We start from the raw sequence: 21,965 nt of genomic DNA on the forward strand, positions 1-21,965 counted from the left end.
CATTCCACTGATTAATGTTGGTTACCACCGCTTCTTAGCCTACTAGCCTGCTGTAGCTACTTTTTAATAAAATATCACCAGAAAAATGACAGCTTCCTAGCGACTGCGAGCTGTGCTGTCTGAAGTTGCCATATAACGTAGGTTTATATGACACTATACAACAAAATGATACGATTGTTTGTGTGACCGATAGGCCTAAATAGGCCTAAAACGTGTATGGGTAGCCATTTAATAGTTACTTAGAGTACGTTGATGAGTTGTCTGGCTAACGTTACTGACAGATGAAAGCAGTAAAAATGCCCGCTGAGTTTGAGCATTATTCTTCCATTAGAAAAGTGCGCCCTGATTGGCCTACATCCAATCACACATTTGGCAGTGTTGCAACGTGAATGGCCTTCAATAGAATAGAATAGAATGATTGGATGATAAGATTGGAGATTCATCTACTCCTATCCTTGAATATTTTCAAGATAGATAGGCGATATTTGTTTTTTGTCATACGGGTAACATAAAGCTGGTCAATAAATAAATACCGTCCCTGGGTGGATTCGAACCACCAACCTTTCGGTTAACAGCCGAACGCGCTAACCGGTTGCGCCACAGAGACGAACCTAGATTGGAAAGGCGTGGCCACTGTCTTGAAGTACCCTCCTGTATATAAGGCAAAAGCTATGCTATTTTCAAATCGATTGAACGCTCATAATGCAGAATACCAGTACATTTAGTTACTTTGTGTAACAGAGATATTGATTTAAATATTTTTACCTTTGTGTAATTAATGTGATTTCCAATACAGATTGTCATCAATAATGACATCGAAAAACTTCAACAACCATCTATATTTATTGTTATATTTTTGAATGGAGCATCGCGCTTCCCAGCATTTCAGTCACATAATCCAGAGCCTGTCTACGGAGAGCCTGTTCACTCCCTATAAGACCCAGTGTACCGAATTTGGTTGCAGTTCCAGCAGAGTTCAACTGGGGGTGATCGCAGTCCAGTGCAAAATGAATGGCAGTCTATGGAGCTAGACAGCTAAATTTGTCTCTTTCACCTGATTGTCGAGAATTCTCAGATTTGATTGTAGTTTTTGCAAATTCAACATGGATTATAGGTCGAAAGTTTAATGAACGAGTACTTATGTCCTTTCGATTTCTTACAGGTTGAGTCGTTGTTTTTGATTTCTTATGGAGCTTTTCCATTACGTAGTAGGCCTACCTAACTCAACTTGCCTTTTTTGGTTTTCCATTATGAAAAAAAGTACCTGGTACCTGCTAACAGGTACTTTTTTTAGTACCACCTCAGTCGAGGTTCCAAGCGAGCTGAGGCGATACCAAAGGTGACGTGAAAGCGACAGATGGGGGTGTCCTGAACAAACCCGCCATTTTTAAATAGTTTAGCCAGTGGTGTTTTTTTTTTTTTTTTTTTTTTGCTGCATCCAGCTTCTTTTTAAACAAAATGTGTCTTCTGGCTGTGGCAACAACAACACACCTTCGACGTTCTGTGTGTGTGTGTCGCGCTAGGTTACGGCAGTTTACTGCGGCGCCGCTATGACAACCAGCCACGCTGAGGCAGTAATAAAATCTGCAATGGAAAACGGACGCACAGTGCGTTGAGTCGAGTCTACCCAAGGGGGTAAGCTTCGCTTCAGAACTCGAGCCATCATGGCGCCATTTTGTTGCTAACTGGCCATCACCTCCTGTTAGCATTCCGCTGACCGCCATTTTTTTTTACGTCACTTGACTGCGAATAACTTTACATCTGAAGCGTTTAAAGACTCTATTTGTCCGTTGTTTAGTTCCAAAGAAACACGACAATGTATAAAAGGCTCCATTACCTTGTACCTCACGTTATGGCTCCGTAGCAGACGTTTTTGTAAAAATAGGCTAACGATTGTGTCATAACCAAGTGACTTACTGTCGCATAGTAGAGGAATTACCGTATAGTACAGGAGAAGCTTGCAGGCAGTTTCGACTTACATGAGATGTTTAGGTTTAATTACTAATGTTAACTAGCATGTTAGTGATCAATAATTAGCCTGTGCCCATGTTATCTCCTTACATACACCTACAGTCTCCGTATCTGTAAGATTGGGAATGATTGAGATTTCTCTTGGCACAGCTACCAGAAGACTTACAACTTTCAGACACGTTGCTCACGTCACATTCTCTCAGTTGGAGGCTGCGCAGTAAAGCTGGCCATCACCGGAAAAGTGCTTCTAATAGCCTTCACTGGTCTCCGTCCAGAGCAACGGGGTCTATTGGTCCATTATATACTGTCTATGAGTCTACCGTGTAATGGAAAAATGCCATTACAGGTTGAGTCATTGTTGTGTTGCCCATAACATTCTGCTCATGCATGCTGATTGGTCAGATTACGACCAGAGATCCCGCTTGACGACATCCGAAGTGGAACCAGAATGTCAGAGTGATTATTTTGGCGTGGTCTTTAAAACATTAGCAAACCTCTTTCTAGCACATTTTTAGCACATTATTGACAGGGAGAGCCTAACCTGTCCAATATGGTCGATGCCTCGAGAGAAAAAAGGAAGTGACTCAGAGCTTGCCGTAAAGCAGTATCTCTGGCCGTGCGATGTGTATGACATCACTTGACATTTTAAAAGGCTTTTTAGAACAAAAAAAAAAACGACTTCTAAAAAAACTTCTAACACCCAAAAAAAAAAACGACTTCTAAAAAAACTTCTAACACCCAGCAGTGTGTATTTTCTTAGCCTACCCTTTTAAATGCAACATTCAAATTACTAGACAAAAAAATAATATCCTGAGAAAAGTGGATTTTGAGGGGTATAGCTCCATAGACCTCCATTCATTCTGCACTTGCCCGTGAGCGCCCTCATATGGAACCAGAGTGGAACTGCAACCAGTTCAGAAGCCGAAGTTTCCAAAGAGTGGAAGTTCTCCCCTTATTAGATATTCTCTGACACATCCCAGGGGTGGGCTCAAATAACCAACCTTCAGGTTAACAGCTGAAAGCGCTAACCTGCTAGTTTCCTAACTGATTTAACAGACAAAATCATGGACTGCTGTGAAACCTGTTTGTCACGTGTTTACAATCTGTATCTTGGGTCAATTAATTGTAGTGCTTTTGGAAACATTAGTCAGTAGTTTGCCGTTTATAAATGTATTACTTTCGTAGTTTGTTTCCCGTGCTGCTGTAACTCTAACAACTACTTCTTATTTAGTTTGGATAAAAGGACATACTGCTACTGCTGTGTCCTGTTTATTCTGCCAGTCATACTTTTGCTCCTGGTTTCTCGAACCTTTACCCATGGAAACCAGCTTATACAGTCAAATAAAGTTAATATGAACTTTGCACAACTTGGAAAGGCACACGTTACTTAAGCAGCCACAGTAGCTGATATGACTGGAGAATGTCTGGTCTATTTGGTTAATTTGCAGTCCATACCACAAGGGTGAGCCTCTTTTTTCTCAGGAAAAATGTTTACCTTTTTTTTATTTAACCTTTATTTATTCACTGAGAAGCAGCCTTTTTTTTTGCAGGAACGCCCTAATCACATTCACACAGTTCCACATTCATACCTGGAACCTGCCCAGTACAACCACAGCCTGATCTGCTGGCCACTGAGCAGCTCCACTGGATTGGTGTTAATGGCCTTGCTCAAGGGCACCTCAGTGGTGGTAATGAGGGAGGGGACAAGCGCTGCTCTTTCACTTTCCCCACCCAGATTTTTATCCTGTCGGTCTGGGGATTGAACCGACGACCTCCCGGTCACAAGCTCGCTTCTCTAACCTTTATGCCACCACTTTTTAATCCTGTGATAAATAGATATTCAATAAAGACAATAAACACAGATAGCTTTTCATCACATTTTTATCATTTATGAGTGGAGAGAAAGAGCCAGTAATGCAGCTGTATACAGAGTTCAAATCTTGTTTTGTTTTTAAAAAAAAGAAGACTTAAAAAAAAGAGAAAATTGCACTCCGCTTTACAATACCTTTTAGAAATTAAGCCATCTAAAATTAACAATAACAACAACAATAATCATAGTAGCAGTCAACATAATAGTCTTACCACTGAAAGCAGAGGATGATTGCTTAGTCTGAAATCTATTATACTCTTTGCTAAGTTCAGATGCGGGGCAGCCCACTCAATTCTCATTCACAGACTCCAGTCAGTCCAGTGGCTGGTGAATTTAAAAAATAAATCTCCTAGCCAATTTAGTTGTTTTTTTTTCTAGGAAAAGAACTGCTGCAAAACAGTTATCTTTTACTCTGCCAGACACAAAATAACCTGCCTTCAACTGGTAGATGCTATTCATTTCCTAACCTAAACTCAAAACAAACTTAATACTCCTGCAAGCCAACAAAGCAGACAAACAATCCATATTTATTGTCAATGAGAGCTGATTTGAACTCACATACTATGCCTTTCTTCCCTTTACCTTGGGGTAACTATATTTATGGCCTAGTTCTAACATTATTTTATTATTCTTTCTCAGGTTTTTTCGGTAAAGTTTGGTCAATTAACACTTGACACTAGAAAAATAACTGGCCACAAGACCACTTAACCCAAGTCGCTACTGAACAGAAAAGTAGAGGCAAATACAATTCCGACTGCAGAATAATAAAGACGTACATGGATGGGAGAGGGGTAATGTATGGGTGGTGAAAGTGCATTTGACATATTTACTCTGGGAACTCTAGGCTGCTGAGCTGGATTTAATATTTAAATGAATGAATGGTGGAGGTCTCAGAAAGGTGAGTAGTGGTTGGAGGGGGATGGTAGTGGGATCAGATTTCCCTTTGGCTGCTCCCGTACACACTCTCATCACTGTAGGCAATGTAGAGGAAAAAGTCCTCTTCGTGATGCTCCTGATAAAGAGAGTAAAAAAAAAAAGAGATATTAGTAGGACATTAAAAATGTAGAGGGACTTTAATACAAGTGTGGGGGAGGGGGGTAAATAAAAAATATGCTGATAAAGACAGTCTGAGAGCAGGTCAGTGAGGTAGAAAATGACCCTTGCCTGGTACAACAGTCCCATGGTAGCTGAGGTGGGTGGAATGACGTTGTTTACAAAGAAGAAGAGTGCATCCTCAGCTCGCAAGTGGATTCTTTTCCGGATGAGGAAGTAAAACTGGCCCACTGTTAAAAGAGAGTAAACATGATTGATACAATTTTAGATATTACCATATTAGAGTCTTTTAAATTTTGTCCAGGAACTTGGCACATTTGGGGTGTGCAAAAAAAATCGATTCACATTCGTATCGCGATTCAAGCTCTACTGATTCAAAATCTATTCACAGAATTCCAAAAATTGATTCATAGTTTTGTAATAGCGTGTATACTATTGTGCTGAAATGAGTTTAGCTCGCCATTCCCATGCTGCGTCGAATTCACACTGCCGCCTGGGCACTCTCGTCATGATCAAAAGAACGAGTGCAGCAGAACTAGTTTAGTCGGAGCAAACAATGGCAAACCTCACTTAAAGAATTATTCAACCTGCTCCATCCTCATTGAAGGTGAGAGTTTGGGCGCATTTCGGCTTTTATAACCTCGAGGGGAAGACGGAACTTGATAGGAATTGGGCTATATGCAGGCTTTGCAAAGCGAAAGTCAAGTATTTTGGAAACACCACAAACTTGAGAACTCGCATGGGACGCCATCACCCAGAGATTAACATTAAAGACGTGGACGAACAACAACCTAAAGTACCTAACATGCCAGTCAACCAATGCACTCTTTCAATGCTCTAAACTCCCACCGAACTCTGAACAAAAAGCTCTTTTTATTTAACAGTTTTATTTTATACTTCAATTAAATGTTTTTGAAAGCTGGCCAAAGCTTGGCACTTTGCAGTTTTTCTTTTTGTATGAAGACATATAAAGTAATATCAAAACATACACAATACATTTAATTTGTTGGGTTTCTTTTCATTTAAATTGAAGGTCTACTGCAATCACATGGGAAAAGTAACTACATTTACATACAGTGAATCGTTTTTGTTTTTTTTTAAATCGAGAATCGAAAATTGATTTTGAATCGAATCTTGAGCCTAAAAATAAATATCGAAACGAGACATTTTCTGAATCGTGCACCCCTATGGCACATAATAAAGTATTTACCTGTCAGGTCGGAGGGGACAAGGTATTTCTTCTTGTCCAGATCTCCTATTCTAGCTTTGGGGGCTTTCTCCACAATTACCTGAAAAAAGAAAAACAAGATTGCACATATTCTTTGCAAATGATTCTTTTACATTTCCCACTGAACAAAGGCTGTGTGTATCTTGTGAAAAGTACTTTAATACAGGGTTTCACCTTTTTAAGAAAAGGGATCTGAGAAACCACAAAGTTATATTTTTAAACCAGATGTTGCGTTTCATTTTAACAGCATATAGAGCCTGGCATTTTGTTAGAAAGACATCAGTATATTTATGTTTACAATTCAGACCAAAGATTTAGTACAGTGGACTGGCCGGAGTGCAAAAATTAAATTACTTCAGTTTCTTCTCTTTAGTCTAAAAATAGGACTACTACCTGCCCACACACCAGGCAGTAGCACGTCATTGTAGAGCTTAAGTGATTAGTCGATGGCTAGAAAATTAAAACAGCAACATTTCTAACTATTAATTTAATTTTTAAGAAAAAAAAATATATAATGATTCCAGTTTCTCAAATGTGAATATATTCTGGTTGTCTTCATCAAAAATGCTAATGGCTGTGTATTATACAATCTATCTTCAAGAGCCAGGGTGACGTAAACAAGAGTCCTGTTTGTTGACATACTATTTTAAAGGTGCGCTGCTGTTAGCGTTTCAACATACAGCCATAAACAACACCCAGACCATAATCGGTCATTACACACTTAAAACCGTAGTTATGTCTTTTACTGTAATAACCACCACGGTGGTTACAACCAGCGTGGGGTTAAATTACCTTATATTATCGTTATGATTTAGTAATATTATCTTGAAATAAATACACACACGGAATGATTACAGGATCAGTAACGTTAACTGGCCTGCTCGGTGCGGGCCGAAATTCTTTCTGGTTAACCTCTAACGTTAGCTTTGTAGCTAACGTTACCTGGTGTGCTGTTTACTAACGTGGCACTCAAGTAGCTATAGAGAAAGATAGAATAATTAGGTGGAGCTATAAATGAACAACATTATTATAGATAGAGGTTATCTGCGAACACTGAATGTAATTAACAACAGACTGAATAGCATTAGCATTACAACATAGATCGCGCTACCAAGCTAACGTTAGCTACTTACAGGTACCCTGTCCGGATACTTCTTCCTTATTTTCTCGCCTTCGGACCGCCTTTTCTCAAAAGGGTGCTCTTCTTTGTACTGAAACTTCATCTTTAAAAGAGATGACAGACAACAAGTCGGTCACTCCTAGGTCGTACGATAGCGGTTTGTTCAAGGAATTGCTCAAATCGCTGACACACACGACAAAAACAAACGATGCTGCTAACTACTAGCTTTTAGCTCGACACAGCTGTTTTCCTAGTGCGAATGTGGCGGAGGGATACAATAACAACATGACGTTGCAGAGAGTCTTGTTCGCAGAGTAGACTAAACTGTGGCTATCCCAGACCACTTTAACGGTAAGTTCCGATAACCGGTGTTTATTTAATAGAAATACCTTCTTTTTAAGTGAATAATTTTTAAGTGGTTTAAAATATGGGATGTCATTTTCTGTGGAACTATTTTATTTTGATCAACCGCGCGTACATATGTAGGGCAGGGCAGTGAAGAGGCAGCTGTCCTTGTCATATGACCGAGGCCCAGCAGTTAGCAGCTAGAGAAAAGAAACAAAAAATAACATGCGACATTAAACTGTATTTTTTGCTGTATCGGTTAACGTTGCTCTAAATCTGGGCCCATAGTAATTCAGCAGGTCCTCAGAAAAATGGGGAATATCATAATTGAATGTGTATTCACTCATTATCCGAGCCCAGTGATATTGGCTTTAAGTTGCGCAATTTCCGCTGATGCCACAACATCGTGGAAATAATGATGTGGACAGTGACATCATTATTCATCCCGCTAAACCGTTTTATCAATCGATCAATTTTATTTGTGGAATAATAAAGGAGTCCAATTTTCTACTCGATCACTTAATGGTTAATAGGCTACTGGTTTTAAAATAAATACTGTACTAGTTTTGGGCATTTACAAATAACTACTTACTGACCAAATATGTTACTTCATTTTAACTGTAAATCACGTGTCTATTTAGAGATTAAAGAAAAAAAAGTTGGAGTATTTGATCTGATAATATACAGTACATCACAGTTTGCCATTCATATTCCCATGTCTGGAAACACTAATGGGAAAAGTTGCTAGCCTGTAGCCTACATTGTGCATGTGACTGATGACTCACTGTCTACTCCTGACATCTTCACCTTAACTCCCCTCTGTACTTTGACAGACAGACTTCTTACATGTTAAAAAAATGACAAAAATGTCCCAGTTCACTTTTCTTACTATGGAGACAGTTCTGAAAGTGAAACAACTCTGTTCAAACCAGAAAGTAAACTGATAATTTTAGGTGATCATGGTAAAGTTTTCTGCTCTACCACATGGTGTAATGTGCTGAGTCACTTGTGGACAGGGTTTATTTCCAGTAGGGTTAAAATAAAAAGTGTTTTAGAATATTAATACTTACTGACAGCAGCTTCAGGTTAACACGCAAGCTGTAGGCTACAGTAAAAGTTGAGTCTTACTATGAGGGTTATTGTGGGACTTTACTTATGACAGATCTACATCATAAATGGCAGATGTAATTGTAAACTCCATCATAAAAAGTGAACACTCAAATTTCCTTTGCTTCTTCCTCTCCTATCGTCTCTTCAGGGGTGCTCATAACAGAGGAGCACTCAGGCCTCGAAGGCGGTACCACGTTCTCCATAGTCATTCTTGCGCCCTGCCAAATTATTTCTCCCACAAAAACTCTTCATCATCAGTGACAAATCCCAAGTAACGCCTTCCCCTTCCACCGCAAATCATGATGTGATCCCCAATAACCAACTCTCCCACAAGGCCTACTACAGATGCACGTTTGCCATTTTAAGCTTTTGGTTTTTGCTTTAAAACCATTAGGAGTTGAGGTTTTGGAAAACAACGGCTAATATATACAATGGTTTACACTTGGCCCACCATAGTTGCCTACCCCTGCACTAGAATGACTACAATTAAGGAATGTTAACATTTAAATGTCGAGGAAGGAAACCGCTTCTACAAAAACCATGTGCACACACAGCACTGGCTGATCAGTAGATGTGCAATCATTGATAAATAACGTGCGCGCACAAGTTATGACTGAGAGGGATGGAAATCACAATGTTGTCGTCCACAACATTATTTAGTTTAAAAAAGTAATGAACACTTTTAAAGAGCTTTTTTTTTTTTTTAAATTAAATGCTAGAAATACAGTTTCCTGGAAAAATAGAATTAATACATTTGCACACATATTTAAAAAAAAAAAAAAAAAAAAAAAAAAAAATGTAAAATTTGCCTATATTTACTAAAACGGGTATATACGCTCAGCTGCCAGTTTATTAGGCACACCTTGCTAAATCCAACGCAGTCTAATACAACAGTCCTATCCCCTCAACTGTTTTCAAGAGGTTTTGATTCAACTGCATGATCATTTTGAAGGATGTAGCTTCTGGTTTGTTGTATATTGCATTATACATTGTTTTCTGTTATTTAGCCAACCCTCATTGATATAAAATGGGTTGGACAAAACATCAGCAACACGTCAGTATAATGCAATACAACTCAACAGCTCTACAGACTTCAGCATGCAAAATGCTCATACAGTTGAAATAACCCCTCTCTCATTATAACCTTGGACCATTGATGTTGGATTTATTACAGGATTGTAACATCAGACTGCATTAGTTTTAGCTAGCTGTACCTAATAAACAGGCAGCTGAGTGCATATCAACATATAATACACACAAACATTACAAGCTATTAAATGTCATACATGACACAATACTGCTCTTAAACAAGCACAAATGTTGTCCGTTGCCTTCATGTGAAGGCTAAGAGGGCGTCAATGTTGAAACCGACAGTAAGGAAAACTAAAATCTTTTATTTCTGGTTTGATACCAAAAAATGTTTTTGGAAAAGCCTTGAACCAAAATTAAATTTAGTTTCTCGCTCTAGCAGGCGAGGAATACCGAGAATACCAATGCAGTTTCCTGTCACACCACAAGATGGAAGCAGATTGTTAGCTAAAAAACAAATTGCCTCAAGCAGAAACTGTGTCAATCCATTTAAGGTCTTTCTCACCCCAGCAAAGGTCTACAAGCTGCAAAATGTTTAAGCCTCAAGTAGGACGAAGGCTGCAGTATGAATTGCATTAAAAGAAAACAAGCTGGATAATAACTGGTCGATACTGACAAGTGTTTTATTAGTAACACAGACCTGGAGACAGAGCCAATAAGAAACCGGTGTGAGCCTTGACAAGACTGACATTGTTCAGAAGGCATTTAAAGACGGAGGGTCTAATAGTTGAACCCATACAGTAAGCGGAGCAGGTAAAAACTTAAAGAGGAAGGCTGCAAATTTGAATCAAATACAAAACCAACTGCAACAAAAACAGAAGGAAAAAATTAAGTGCAATTCCTATTAGATGAAATCAGGATGGCATCAGGTGGCAAAGGGGGAGAGCGAAATGCAGAAGTCATAGTATCACATATTATAATAGAGAAATAATCAGATATGGAAAGGCGGCACGGCAGTCCACATGTCGTTACAAGCCATTCTTTTTTTTCTCTCACATCTTTTCAGTCAAGTCTTTATCACTGAGTCCCATGAGGAAAGAGTGATGGTTATGGCTGAAAAAAACAAAACATATCTCAGGCTGCTCGGCTATTTGTCCAGAAAAATGCCTGTGGATGGTATGTTGCAAGCAAAAGTCCATCAAAAACACCATTTAAATTGATCCATTCTTGTTTAGGGAAAATAAACGTACCTCAGGAATCAATTAATTACGGTTGAGGGGTTGAGTCTGATCTAAAAAGGGTCGGGTTTTCTATTTGACCCTGCTCAGTTTCTCGGAAAGAGGTTAAGACAGTAAATTGATGAGTTGTCTGCTCAAGTGCAATGTCCGATGATGATGGAGAAGAAGAAATAATATTGTAGAATTGTCTTAGTTGCTTTGCTGACCCCTCCACACCCCCCCCTCCCCCAGTTTAAAAAGGACTAATGAACTCCGCAAGCATACTCTGACTCAACGTACACAAGCTTACCCCCATATGCACACAGTCAGTATCAGGAGCAATAAGGCAGAGAGGCTCCGTTTTGTTTTGGGGGAAAAAATAAAATAAAAATACAAATCAAAGAGAAGAAAAAAAAAAAAAAAAAAAAAAAAAAGCTGCTGCCCCCTCCCCCCACCCCACCCTCCTCAGTAGTTTCTGGGCTCTGGTGATCCCGTACTGTTCATCCCATGTTAGGCGGTCACCCCAACCCTCATCTCCTCAGGACACGTCTGAGAGGCTCAGAGAGGGCTGGTGGGTCGTCTGTGTGGGAACGGAGAGCAGGATGGAAGCCGATAGAGAGGAAGAGGCTGGTCAACAAGCCCCACCCCTCTTGATTCAGCCAATCACCAAAGTCGGTGCTGGTGGAGGTTTCGACTGAGGACGGAGCGCACATCAGCAGTGAACCTATGACAAAGAGAAAGAGAATTAAACAACTTGACATTGAATGTTTCACTATCTTAGCCATTAAAGGAAAAGCTCAACATTTTGGAAATGCACGTATACTTTCTTTCTGAGACCTCTGGGCTTGGAGTAAGATGCGTTGATCTTAGCTTAACATAAAGACTAGAAACATTTAACAGCTAGCCGGCCTCTTTCCAAAGTATACCTCTAAAAGCTTACCAATAAAAACATTGTATCTCCTTCGCTTGTTCGATACATAAACAGATACATGAACTCAAAATTTTAGGACAGTCTAGCTGCACCGTCTCAGACTATAGTGTGGGTTGCCAAATAGGACTGCTAAGCTAACTGCAGGCTAATTCCATCTGTTCTCAAGACACTGACATGAGTTGTATCAATCCTCTCATCTTACTCTCAGAAAGAAAGCAAAAAAGTAATATTTCTTAAAATACTGAACTATTCCCAAGAACATCTCAAAGCACAAGTCTTTTGCGAAATTTGCCCCCAAGATAGCCTTCAAAGTATATTGTTGCAACATAACAGACAGGTAAGGTTTTAGGCTAAGTGCTGGAGGGAAACTGACATTGTAGGGTAGTGTAGATGGGGCATCTTTAGCCGGCATTCACATAGGATCCGGCGTTGCGGCGGTTAGCCACAGGGTTGTGCGGCGGTGTGGGTGTGTCGCCCGTTTGTGTTTCCATTGTGTTCTCCATGGTGCTAGCATTTAGCCATGCTGCTAGTATGCTGGGTCCTACGACGAGATTGTCTGTCCGCATCGACAGATTAAAAAAAAAAAAACATTTACTTTCAATAACTAACCAGGATGCGAGGTCTATCAAAACGGTGGGTGCACAAGGCCAAATTGAGTGACTACACGTGAAACATGACGTTACACTCCAGTCCGTTGTGTGTCCGTCTGATCACCGGTTTCGTGATTGGCCACCGCAGCATGACGTTGTGTTGTGTGTCTCAAAACTTTTCGCCTCTGGCCACTGCTTTTTTTCCCGGCACCCCCTGCGGCCCCCACCGCCGCAGCCTAAACAGACTACCCACATTCAAATGAATGGGAGAACGGGCATTTTCGCCGCAGCGCCAGATCTAGTCTGAATGCAGCGAAAGTCAATCAGGCTGTGCACCATCCCATATAAATGGGAATATGAATGGAATATTACACAACCAATATTTGTCAACAGCTTTATTGAAATACTATCTCATTCAGAATGTTAGTAAGGCGTTGCCTGCACTCAATGTTACCAAATCAGAATTTGAGTTGTTAACTGACTTAAATCATATACGCCAGATGCAGCCATCAGCTTGCACCTCTTGAATTACCACAGACCACTTGAATACAGACAGTATGCACAAAAGTTAGTGTTTGCATTGTCTCTTTGCTTTCATGCCAACTTTGTCATGCCTTTTACCTTAGTGCATCCAGCATAGGCAGCAAGTTAAGAAGTGCTGTGTCACTAGGGTCGCTGAACCAGGACTTGATGGGTATTGCATTGTCTGGAGGGCAGAAAAACGCCAGTCAGTCAAGTCAGTGAAATGGACAAGGTTGTGATTTTATGCTGCTCTGTTAAAGAGGCCACTGAGTATTAGAGGAGCTGCAGATTTAATGCACAATACCACATTTACAATATAAGCCTTGTACCTAGAATAAACTGCTCAATTATTGTCCTCTTCCTGCACCATCACAAGGTTGATGTGTATAGGAAGAATCCCCATTTGACTTTGTATGTTTAAGATAAATGCACACAGAATTCAAGCAGCTAAATATATACCAATCTGAATAACTTTAAGTCTTACCTGGATGGCTACGATAAGCACCAGGCGAATTGTCCAGGATGACAATACTGGACAGGTCATCGTGTACTACAGATAGGTCTTTAATATAACTACCTAAATCCAATGTACAATGCTGGCAAAAGAAACAAAAACACAAAAGACACCATCAAAAAGGGAAAGAGAATGAAGAGACTTCATAGGGCCATGCAACCAAAGAGCCTAAACAGCATCAGCTTTAATACATGATGTTAAAATACAGTTTAGAGCCACACCTGTCTGTAGTATCTGCGTTTAAGGATGTTCCTGTTGTTGTCAAGCTTGTCTGCCACAGCTGATCCATAGATCTCCATACTGGCTGTAAAAACCACCAGCTCATACCACTGGCTCACCTGTGTACACACAGGGTATAGAGCACACAACAGTATAAGTAAACAAGTTACAGTAAGTGCTTTGATTGTTATACAAAACTAATATGTCTTTATGACATCAGGTAGTGTTGAGAGTGCAGTACAATGGAGAGTGATAGAAAAGATGACAGATAGGATAAAAGCTGTCCTGGAACACCCAAGCAATGAGGTTTCAAGTTCACAGTGTGCTTTACTGTCCCCTTCCACATTAATCTAGGATTCAAACACTAAAAAATTGACACTGATTACAGATCGACACTTACCACTTCTAAAAAGAAGTCAACATGTGGCCTTTTATGTACAAAGAATCTGACTGGGTGCTTGTCAATGACAACCTGCATGGATAAAAGGAAAATAGACAGTGTTTAGGCTTGAATGCATGCATCCAAACATACATACATACATACATACATGTGGCTGAATGCGCATACTTTGAGGATGAAGTCTGGCGGCGTGCCAGGTCTCACTGTGGGTCTGAGGACCCCGTCATGGTGAGAGTGGATCAGCGTCTCGTCCAGGTCCAAAACCAGAATCTTCCTCTTTACTGCATCTGGAGTTCACCACACAATAGACTCTTGAGCTTCTTTATCTCAGTACATTAACATGCACACAAGAAACCACCACTGGGACAAATGAGGTTACACAGGAATTAACACAAAGCAATTACATGCACTGTAATAGCGATGGTTACTGTAAAATCTGCACATATAGCAGGTCAGTAATCAGATTTCTCTCCTACTCCTACATTTATTTTAAAACCATGACTTTCTCTGTTTTAAGTGTTATAATGACAAAAGACACATTTCTCTGATTTCCTTACAGCGCACAGTTCTTACAGTTCTACCTAATGTCACCCTGATGAAGAACTAGAGTTAATACACTGTCTGTTGAATTGCCTATATGCACTGTGCCTTGTTTTCTTTGTTTTTTTCCAATGGTTTGTCTGCAAGACTTTTTTGGTTTTTGCTACTTAATGTCAGTCTCACCTTTAGTTGAACTAATTTTAAATACAAGGTAATAGTGATGGGTAATTACTCCTGGGCCCATTCCCATTCTTCAACTGGTTTTATCTCTCTTTAGATTCATGATAGTGTGCTGTATGTGCACCGGCTCTGTGCAGGCATAGCTGCGTCTCACGGGCGTAACGGCATTATTTTCAATGATATTGATGCCGATAATAAATAATGAATATATTATGTACATTTTGCAACCTAGGTGGAGCAGTGTGCTGTCTCAGGACAGAGCTGGAGAGCAGCACACTCTGCTCTGGTTTGTAATCCCACAGACTCTCCCTTCACTTTTGCCCAGCAGCTGGGAAGCAAGACTCGGGAACTTCTTGTGTATTGAGGAGCTGCAGTGTTAATTCACGGGCAAACTGACTGTAAAATGAATGAATGAATATATTTTTATTATTGTGTCATGTCATCTATCTATCTATCTATCTATCTATCTATCTATCTATCTATCTATCTATCTATCTATCCATCTCTTGGTCAGTTTATCTGCTTGACAATCCCATTTTGGAGCAATACAATTGAAGTGAGAAACAAACAGAGCAATGTATCTTTTTCGATAAAACAGATGTTGACAAAGTTTCCTTTTGGGGACATAATTTGAAATTGGGAAAAATGTGAAGTTGGAAAAAAGGTAATAGTTGCAATATATCGCAGAATATTGCAATATGTTTAAAAATCACAATAATATTGTATTGTGACATAAGTATCGTGATGATATCGTATCGTGAGGCCTCTGGTGATTCCCACCCCTATAAAATATGCCCAGCCCACACGGCTTACAAGACACCATTACCTAGGACAAAGGACCAGATGCCAAAGTAACCACATACCGTAAAGAAATAAACCTTCTAGTCTTTTTTGCCAAGCTTTAGAAACAAAAGTCGCCAACTTATACATACTAAATTTAAACAACCACTCCAATTGGTCATCATTCGTGCACCAGAACATTTAAAAAAATTTGGACAGACAATTCATGTAAAATCGGTGTTCTTAACTCATCATAATATAGACAATAAAGGAGAAAACTTCTCCTAGTTCACACAACCTTTTATCTTCTTGGATGTTTTGGAATTTACCTACTTCAAGGGCAAGGGGAAGGATTCCTGTTCTCAACTGAGCCACCAACGACTTTTGACTACGACAAGTTTGCTGTAACATATAGTTCAGGACCATAATAGTGTTTGATTTGAAGATAAGTTCGTAGTTTTGGTTTTAGCAGTCTTTTGACCATATTTCTTCAAATCTTGCAAGTAACTTACTTCTGATTGTGTACATGCTACAAGTACTGTACATGTATTGCCTTACTATTGACTAGTAATATAATACTACACATTATATGCACTACGATACACACTCTTCAAGCAAGGGTTGCTCTTCAACTCAGATTTTTTGGTCGCAAGGATTTCCAGGAAGTGTGGACCCCACTTCCTAAAAGCCTTTTTTTGATGACCTTATTCTGTTATGAGAGGTATACGATAGAGCAATGTGACACATAGATTTGGAGATCACTGTTACTTTCATTCTGTCCACCATGCTGTTAATACCAACAGAAACACCAGCCATTTACAGCTAAAGGAATCACTCATTCCTTTGAAACTGGACCTGGAGCTCCAGTTGAGGTCACGGCTGTGAGTGAGAGGGGAGGAAAGTGAAACTGAAATGCAACCCTTCCTCCAAGTCAACAGTGTGCTTTTGAATGAGCGCTCTACATACAGAAGGAAATCTCCTTCAGAGTGCAGTGCACACACCAGTCCATGCTAGTGTAAACGCTGCCTTTAACATTTGTGTTTCTTCTTCCCTTCAGTCTTGTCATTGTTCAAGGCAGAGAAGGAAGCTAAACTTATCTAATTTTCTTTGGTCACCATGCCACTGTGCTGGGTGGATCGTGACATTAACCTGCTACCATAATTCACTGTTTTACTCAAACGTTTTTTGGGGAGAATGGCCGTTTACGTAGCTAGCACAATAGCCAAATTAGTCTTAATTTTAGCATTCTGGTTGCAGGTCTTGATAAACACTATGGTTTGTATGCTGCCTCTTTATTAGTAAAGGCTTGCTGTGCAGTGTCATTTATAATGGTAAACATTATTTAGATTATGCAACATTGGTACTACATGCTTAGTATTTTTACACTAGCCTATTACATATCCAGCTTAGCATGAATGTTATTGATTGACTGTAGTTTTTAAAGTGTCTGCCTTTGCTTTATTTACAGGTATTCATCTCATTGCACATTTACAGCTGTGCAACAGACTGACATTTCTTTTTAAGCGCTGATGTTGTCTGAGGGAAATTCAGATATGCAGTAAGCAAAATCACTTGTTATTTTTACTACTTCTTTGGCTTTTAATTGTAATGATGTACCAATGTCATCTCAATGATGAACCAAACTTTAAGCAAATGACTTCGATCAAAACCATTCTTTGTTGCAACGCTATTTAAAAGCTATGCAACACAATAACTGACTAACGTAGCACAACCAGTTTACTGAAACAATTGAGAGAAAATACAAGCCAACTGTGGTTTGCATCTATCCACCTTAATAAATATGGCTAGAAGACATATTATAGAAGTCCTGTCAAGTTTGTATGTCCAGTAAAACAGATAATGTTCATTTACTCTGAGGTGACAAAGGTCCTGAGAACAGGGTCAAGTGTTTTACATTGCTTTTCTTTTCTGTACAGTCTTTTAAACTGTACTTACATTTCCACATTGCAAATAGTGTCTCCCCCTCTATCTTGTTATAAAAATTATTTAAAAATGATATTACACATCTTACAAAAGGGCCCCGGAAGTTTAGCTGAGCAGTCAGATCATGTACTCACTGAGTCTGTTTCTGGAGATAGGCGAAAGAGGCAAAGTGTCGTATCGCACCGTCTGATACTGGATTATCTGCAAAAGAACAAGGCAAATTAAACAGTCGTCAATCCTTAACAGAACCATGAGTTAACTGCATTAAGGATAGATTTCAAATGTGTGTTATTCGCACTTTAACTATAGATGAAAATAGTTTGCACAGAACACCAGTATTAGTGTTTTGGGAATCCTTTGGGGCACAAAGAAAAGTGGTTTTACATCATAATTGCTGCAATTCATAATCCAATTTGAAGAAAGCATCACAATTGAGCTAAGGATCAGTCAGACCAGAAGTATGGCTAATATCTCCATGAAGGTCTTAAAAACCCAAAACTTACACTATATTTGAGCCCTTAGACAATTCATTATTGGGAAATCAGCCCTCTTCTTTTGCTGTACATCAGAGATTAAACAAGAGGACAGAGGAGGACTCCATACTGAAATGAACACAGTTACGTCCACCCCACGACTCCTCCTCTCTAACTTCCTTGCTCTGCTCTGGTCAGGATCACCACAGGGAGCACCCTTTCCAGTGTCACACTTGCCCAGGGGCTCTGCACTTTTCTTCACAGGGCTATTTTTATCCCTCCAGCTGTCAGTGGGTGTCAGCAGAGCATGGGGCACACGTAGAAAGGAAGACTTGCAGGGTGACTTTGACTGAGCCTTGGTACCTAAGCCTTGGACAGGGCCTCCCTCAGTGTCCCCTCCCACTGCTGCCTGGCAGAGGAAGCTCGGGGGAAGCCTATTGGTGCTAGCAGCTGCTGAGCACCATGGGGGGACCTCACCCTCGACTCAGCTCCCTGCACCTCCAAGAGCCTCTATCTGGACCGCAGGCCTGCAAACTCAAACTGAGTCCTTTGCCTCCACACTACAACTAATATTTCAAAATGATCTTGCTCCCTTAAGCAGACCAACAGCCACTAAAAACTCTTCAATGTAATGATATGTAAGGGAGAATTATTAGATTTATAAATAAGGTCATCATAGTTATGACTAAATGGGGCATTCAACATGAATCCCTTATTTTAAGGTATTGAGTGGGTTAGGTTTTAAAATCCTCACCTCAAATATTTTTCATCAAATCACCTGCTATCTTTAGGATCACCTACATTACGTTCCTTGCCACATTAGCGATCGCTGGATCATGACATTGTTCCAGTGCTTCACATATTGTAAACAACAGCGCTAAACTGTGAGTGAGAATGAGAGAAACAGAGGGAGGGAGAGAGAACAGTACACTCTCTGTGCTAACATAATCCCTCTCACTTCAGCCATAACATGAACTGGACTACTCACTCTCAGGGCCTGTTGACAACCCACAAGTGTTACTGCCACACAAAAATCTGCAGAAAACCTCATACAGCAAGATGAATACAACACAGGGCACTACTCTAAGCTTTGTTGGCTTGATACAGAGCTAGAGTCGAAGTCTGCTCAAATTACACCACATATGCATGTCTATTAACAACTCAACATCTCTGTGTGCGTCTAGGTTACAGGCAGACACCTTAAATGCCATGTTTATTGTGGAGGCATTTGTGAGCAATTGAAGGTGACCTGCAGGCTTGTACTGGCTGTTCCTCAAATTAGGCATTTGGATGTGGGAGGTTTCCACGTTGCACTGTATTCAAAATGAGCCATTCAATTACCCACTATTGCATCACACAAAATCTGACACCTGGACACAATACAATTAGACTATTAATCAATTAGTTGACCAACTGATAATCGATTAACTGTTAGTCATTTATAAAAAAAAGAAATGCCAAACACTGTATGGTTTTAGCTTTACAAAAGTGAGGATTTTCATGGTTTCTCTGTTTTAGATCATTATTAATTGAGTATTTTATTGAATATCCTTTGCTTTGGTTTTGGACTGTCGGTGACGGATACTTTACTATTCTGACGCGTAATAGCCTAAACTAGGGCTGGGCAATATATCAATATTATATTGATTTTGTGATATGTCTTAGATTTTGAAAATCTTAATATTGTAATATGACATAAGTGTTGTCTTTTCCTGGTTTTAAGGGCTGCATTATAGTAATGTAATTTTCAGAATTTCCCAGACAGTTCTAGCTGTTCTATAATTTGCCTTTACCCACTTAATCATTATATCCACATTACTGATTATTTATCAAAAATGTCATTGTGTAAATATTTTGTAAAAGCACCAATAGTAAACCATACCATATCGTCGCAATATTGATAAAAGGTATTTAGAAAAATATTGAGATATTTGATTTTCTCCATATCACCCAGCCCTAGCCTAAATGGTTAATCACTGCATCTAAGAAAAATATCTATAGATGTGTCAATAATCAAAGTTATCTTGCAGTTGTACATTTTTGTGCACTTTACCATCTTGTGAGGCAAATGGGTTTACTCTTCAATATCCTCTTTTGAATGACTTTATGCTGAATATTACAGCAATGCATTTGACACGGATACTATTGAGTGGGAAGTTGATGCTACTCAGTGGGATCTGTTCACACACATACAGAATATTGTGATGGATGCACATAATGAGACAGGATAAGCACAGGCAAGAAACACGGGTAGTCTAGTTCTCGGAGTGCCAACTGAGCACCACTAAAGGTTAATGTGATCTGAAAAATAATGTTGAGACACATGTGGACCATGGCAACGTAATCATTTGCTCAACTGTCACAGAAAAACAACAGGATCACCTGCCAAATACTTTTAAACCCATTCTCACCGTTCGTAGGTGCTTCCTGAGGATGTACATAATGAAGCCCCATATTCTCGATGTTACTCCGAGAAAAGTGCGGATGCCAAGTAAACATTGCCGGGTCTTCAGCATGTTGACGAGCACGCAAAGACCCCACAGTAACTCAACTTCAATTCTCAGTTGATAGCAGGCTTTTGTCCGAAATTGTTGGGATAATTACTTAAGGAACTTGCTTGCTAGTAATAGTCAAAATTCGTCTTTAGCCAAAGCCGCCAAACTACCAATTCAAATTAACAAGAGGCCAAGCAAACGTGTGAGTACCTCGCTCTGCACACTTGTGGCACAATTAGCATTAAATAGAATACATTCGCATTGTAACTGTGAAACAAACGTGGACGTCGTCAAAATAAAAGCTGCTGCAAGACGACTGCTGCTGTATGGACCTTAGCGCGCAGCTCGTCGACAAGCTAGCTCATGAGCTAGCTTTATACCATCTAACGTTAGCTTGTAGCCACCAAGCTACCGCTAGCTCGACAGGGTGACCACCTTGAACCTTGGACAAAAATACCCCAAAAAAGCTGTGGGGCCGCTTGTTGTCAAGCACCGGTTCAACGCGACTTCACTCTGTGCGGCGTCCGAATAGAGACAGCTTAACAAAAGTTCCACAAAGTCTAACCGGTCTGGTTAAAATCAGCTTGTAGTCCAGTGGAAATCCGGAATGAAACTGCGAGCCGCCATCGCCGCCTTGCCGTCACTTCCGCGAGGAATCCTGTGGTTGCGCGCAGCACGTCCACGTGGAAAGAAAATAAACAGACGTGAACGAGCAAGTGCAAGTAGGATGAAAGCCTGTTAAAATTAACCAGTTTTGGGGTCTTTCTGTAATTTCTTCAGCAACTATTTGAGTAATTGTGGTGCCTTTTAACACAAAAATGATTTATGGTAATAGTTTTGCTTTCATTTTGGCAGTGGTTTGTTGATGTCAATAAAACTCAAATATTCCAGTAGTTGTAATTGTAAAACAATACAACATGTAAAAATGAGCTGGGCGTGGCTACTTTTTATTTTATAGGCACAGTATTATATTTGGCAAGGACAGCTTTTACAGCTGTCAGTAGACACGTGGGCATGCCTATGGCCAGTTGGTAAAAGTTACTCTGCACCTAATGAATTACTTCAGACTATTAGAAAACTAACCCCCTCTGACACTGCCATGCAAATAGCACTAATGATTTAGTGATGTTATTATATTATAAATCTTATATCTTATAATTCGTTTGACTAGAAACTAATGATAATTTGCTGCAAACAGACCTGGACTATCAGACCTGGGATCTGTTGAAGGAATCAAAATTTGTCAACATAATTTACAGTAAAATTACAGTAAACTATAATCATATAAATTAATCTCATGAAAATTTCTTCCAACCATGGTATGGAGAGGTCTGAATTTTCTTAAGAGTAATTATGTTTGATGATGAGACAATATCTACTTGTGACCCTTATATTTTATGGCCATGACGTGGACAGTTGTTAGCAGTATTTTTC

At 39.7% G+C, this 21,965-nt stretch overlaps 2 protein-coding genes and 1 non-coding gene across 3 annotated transcripts; all 3 read right to left on the reverse strand.

Annotated features, from left to right (window-relative positions):
* Positions 1–533: 533 nt before the first annotated feature.
* trnan-guu (transfer RNA asparagine (anticodon GUU)) lies at positions 534–607 on the reverse strand. Its single transcript has one exon. It is a non-coding gene; the product is annotated as a tRNA-Asn (tRNA).
* A 3,227-nt stretch (positions 608–3,834) lies between these two features.
* Positions 3,835–7,510, reverse strand: gabarapa (GABA(A) receptor-associated protein a). Its single transcript, XM_028564561.1, has 4 exons — positions 7,256–7,510; positions 6,105–6,183; positions 5,006–5,124; positions 3,835–4,853 (listed from the first exon to the last, which is right to left on the reverse strand). The coding sequence occupies exons 1-4, from the start codon at positions 7,343–7,345 to the stop codon at positions 4,773–4,775; spliced, it is 369 nt and encodes a 122-aa protein (XP_028420362.1). The 5' UTR covers positions 7,346–7,510; the 3' UTR covers positions 3,835–4,772.
* Positions 7,511–11,390: 3,880 nt separating this feature from the next.
* Positions 11,391–21,253, reverse strand: ctdnep1a (CTD nuclear envelope phosphatase 1a). The gene is made up of 8 exons (XM_028564675.1): positions 20,448–21,253; positions 17,698–17,764; positions 14,288–14,406; positions 14,120–14,191; positions 13,722–13,838; positions 13,471–13,582; positions 13,086–13,170; positions 11,391–11,667 (listed from the first exon to the last, which is right to left on the reverse strand). The coding sequence occupies exons 1-8, from the start codon at positions 20,550–20,552 to the stop codon at positions 11,607–11,609; spliced, it is 738 nt and encodes a 245-aa protein (XP_028420476.1). The 5' UTR covers positions 20,553–21,253; the 3' UTR covers positions 11,391–11,606.
* Between the last annotated feature and the right edge of the window lie 712 nt (positions 21,254–21,965).

The sequence above is a fragment of the Perca flavescens genome, chromosome 19 (assembly GCF_004354835.1).
Source record: "Perca flavescens isolate YP-PL-M2 chromosome 19, PFLA_1.0, whole genome shotgun sequence".
NCBI classification, from domain to species: Eukaryota; Metazoa; Chordata; class Actinopteri; order Perciformes; family Percidae; genus Perca; species Perca flavescens.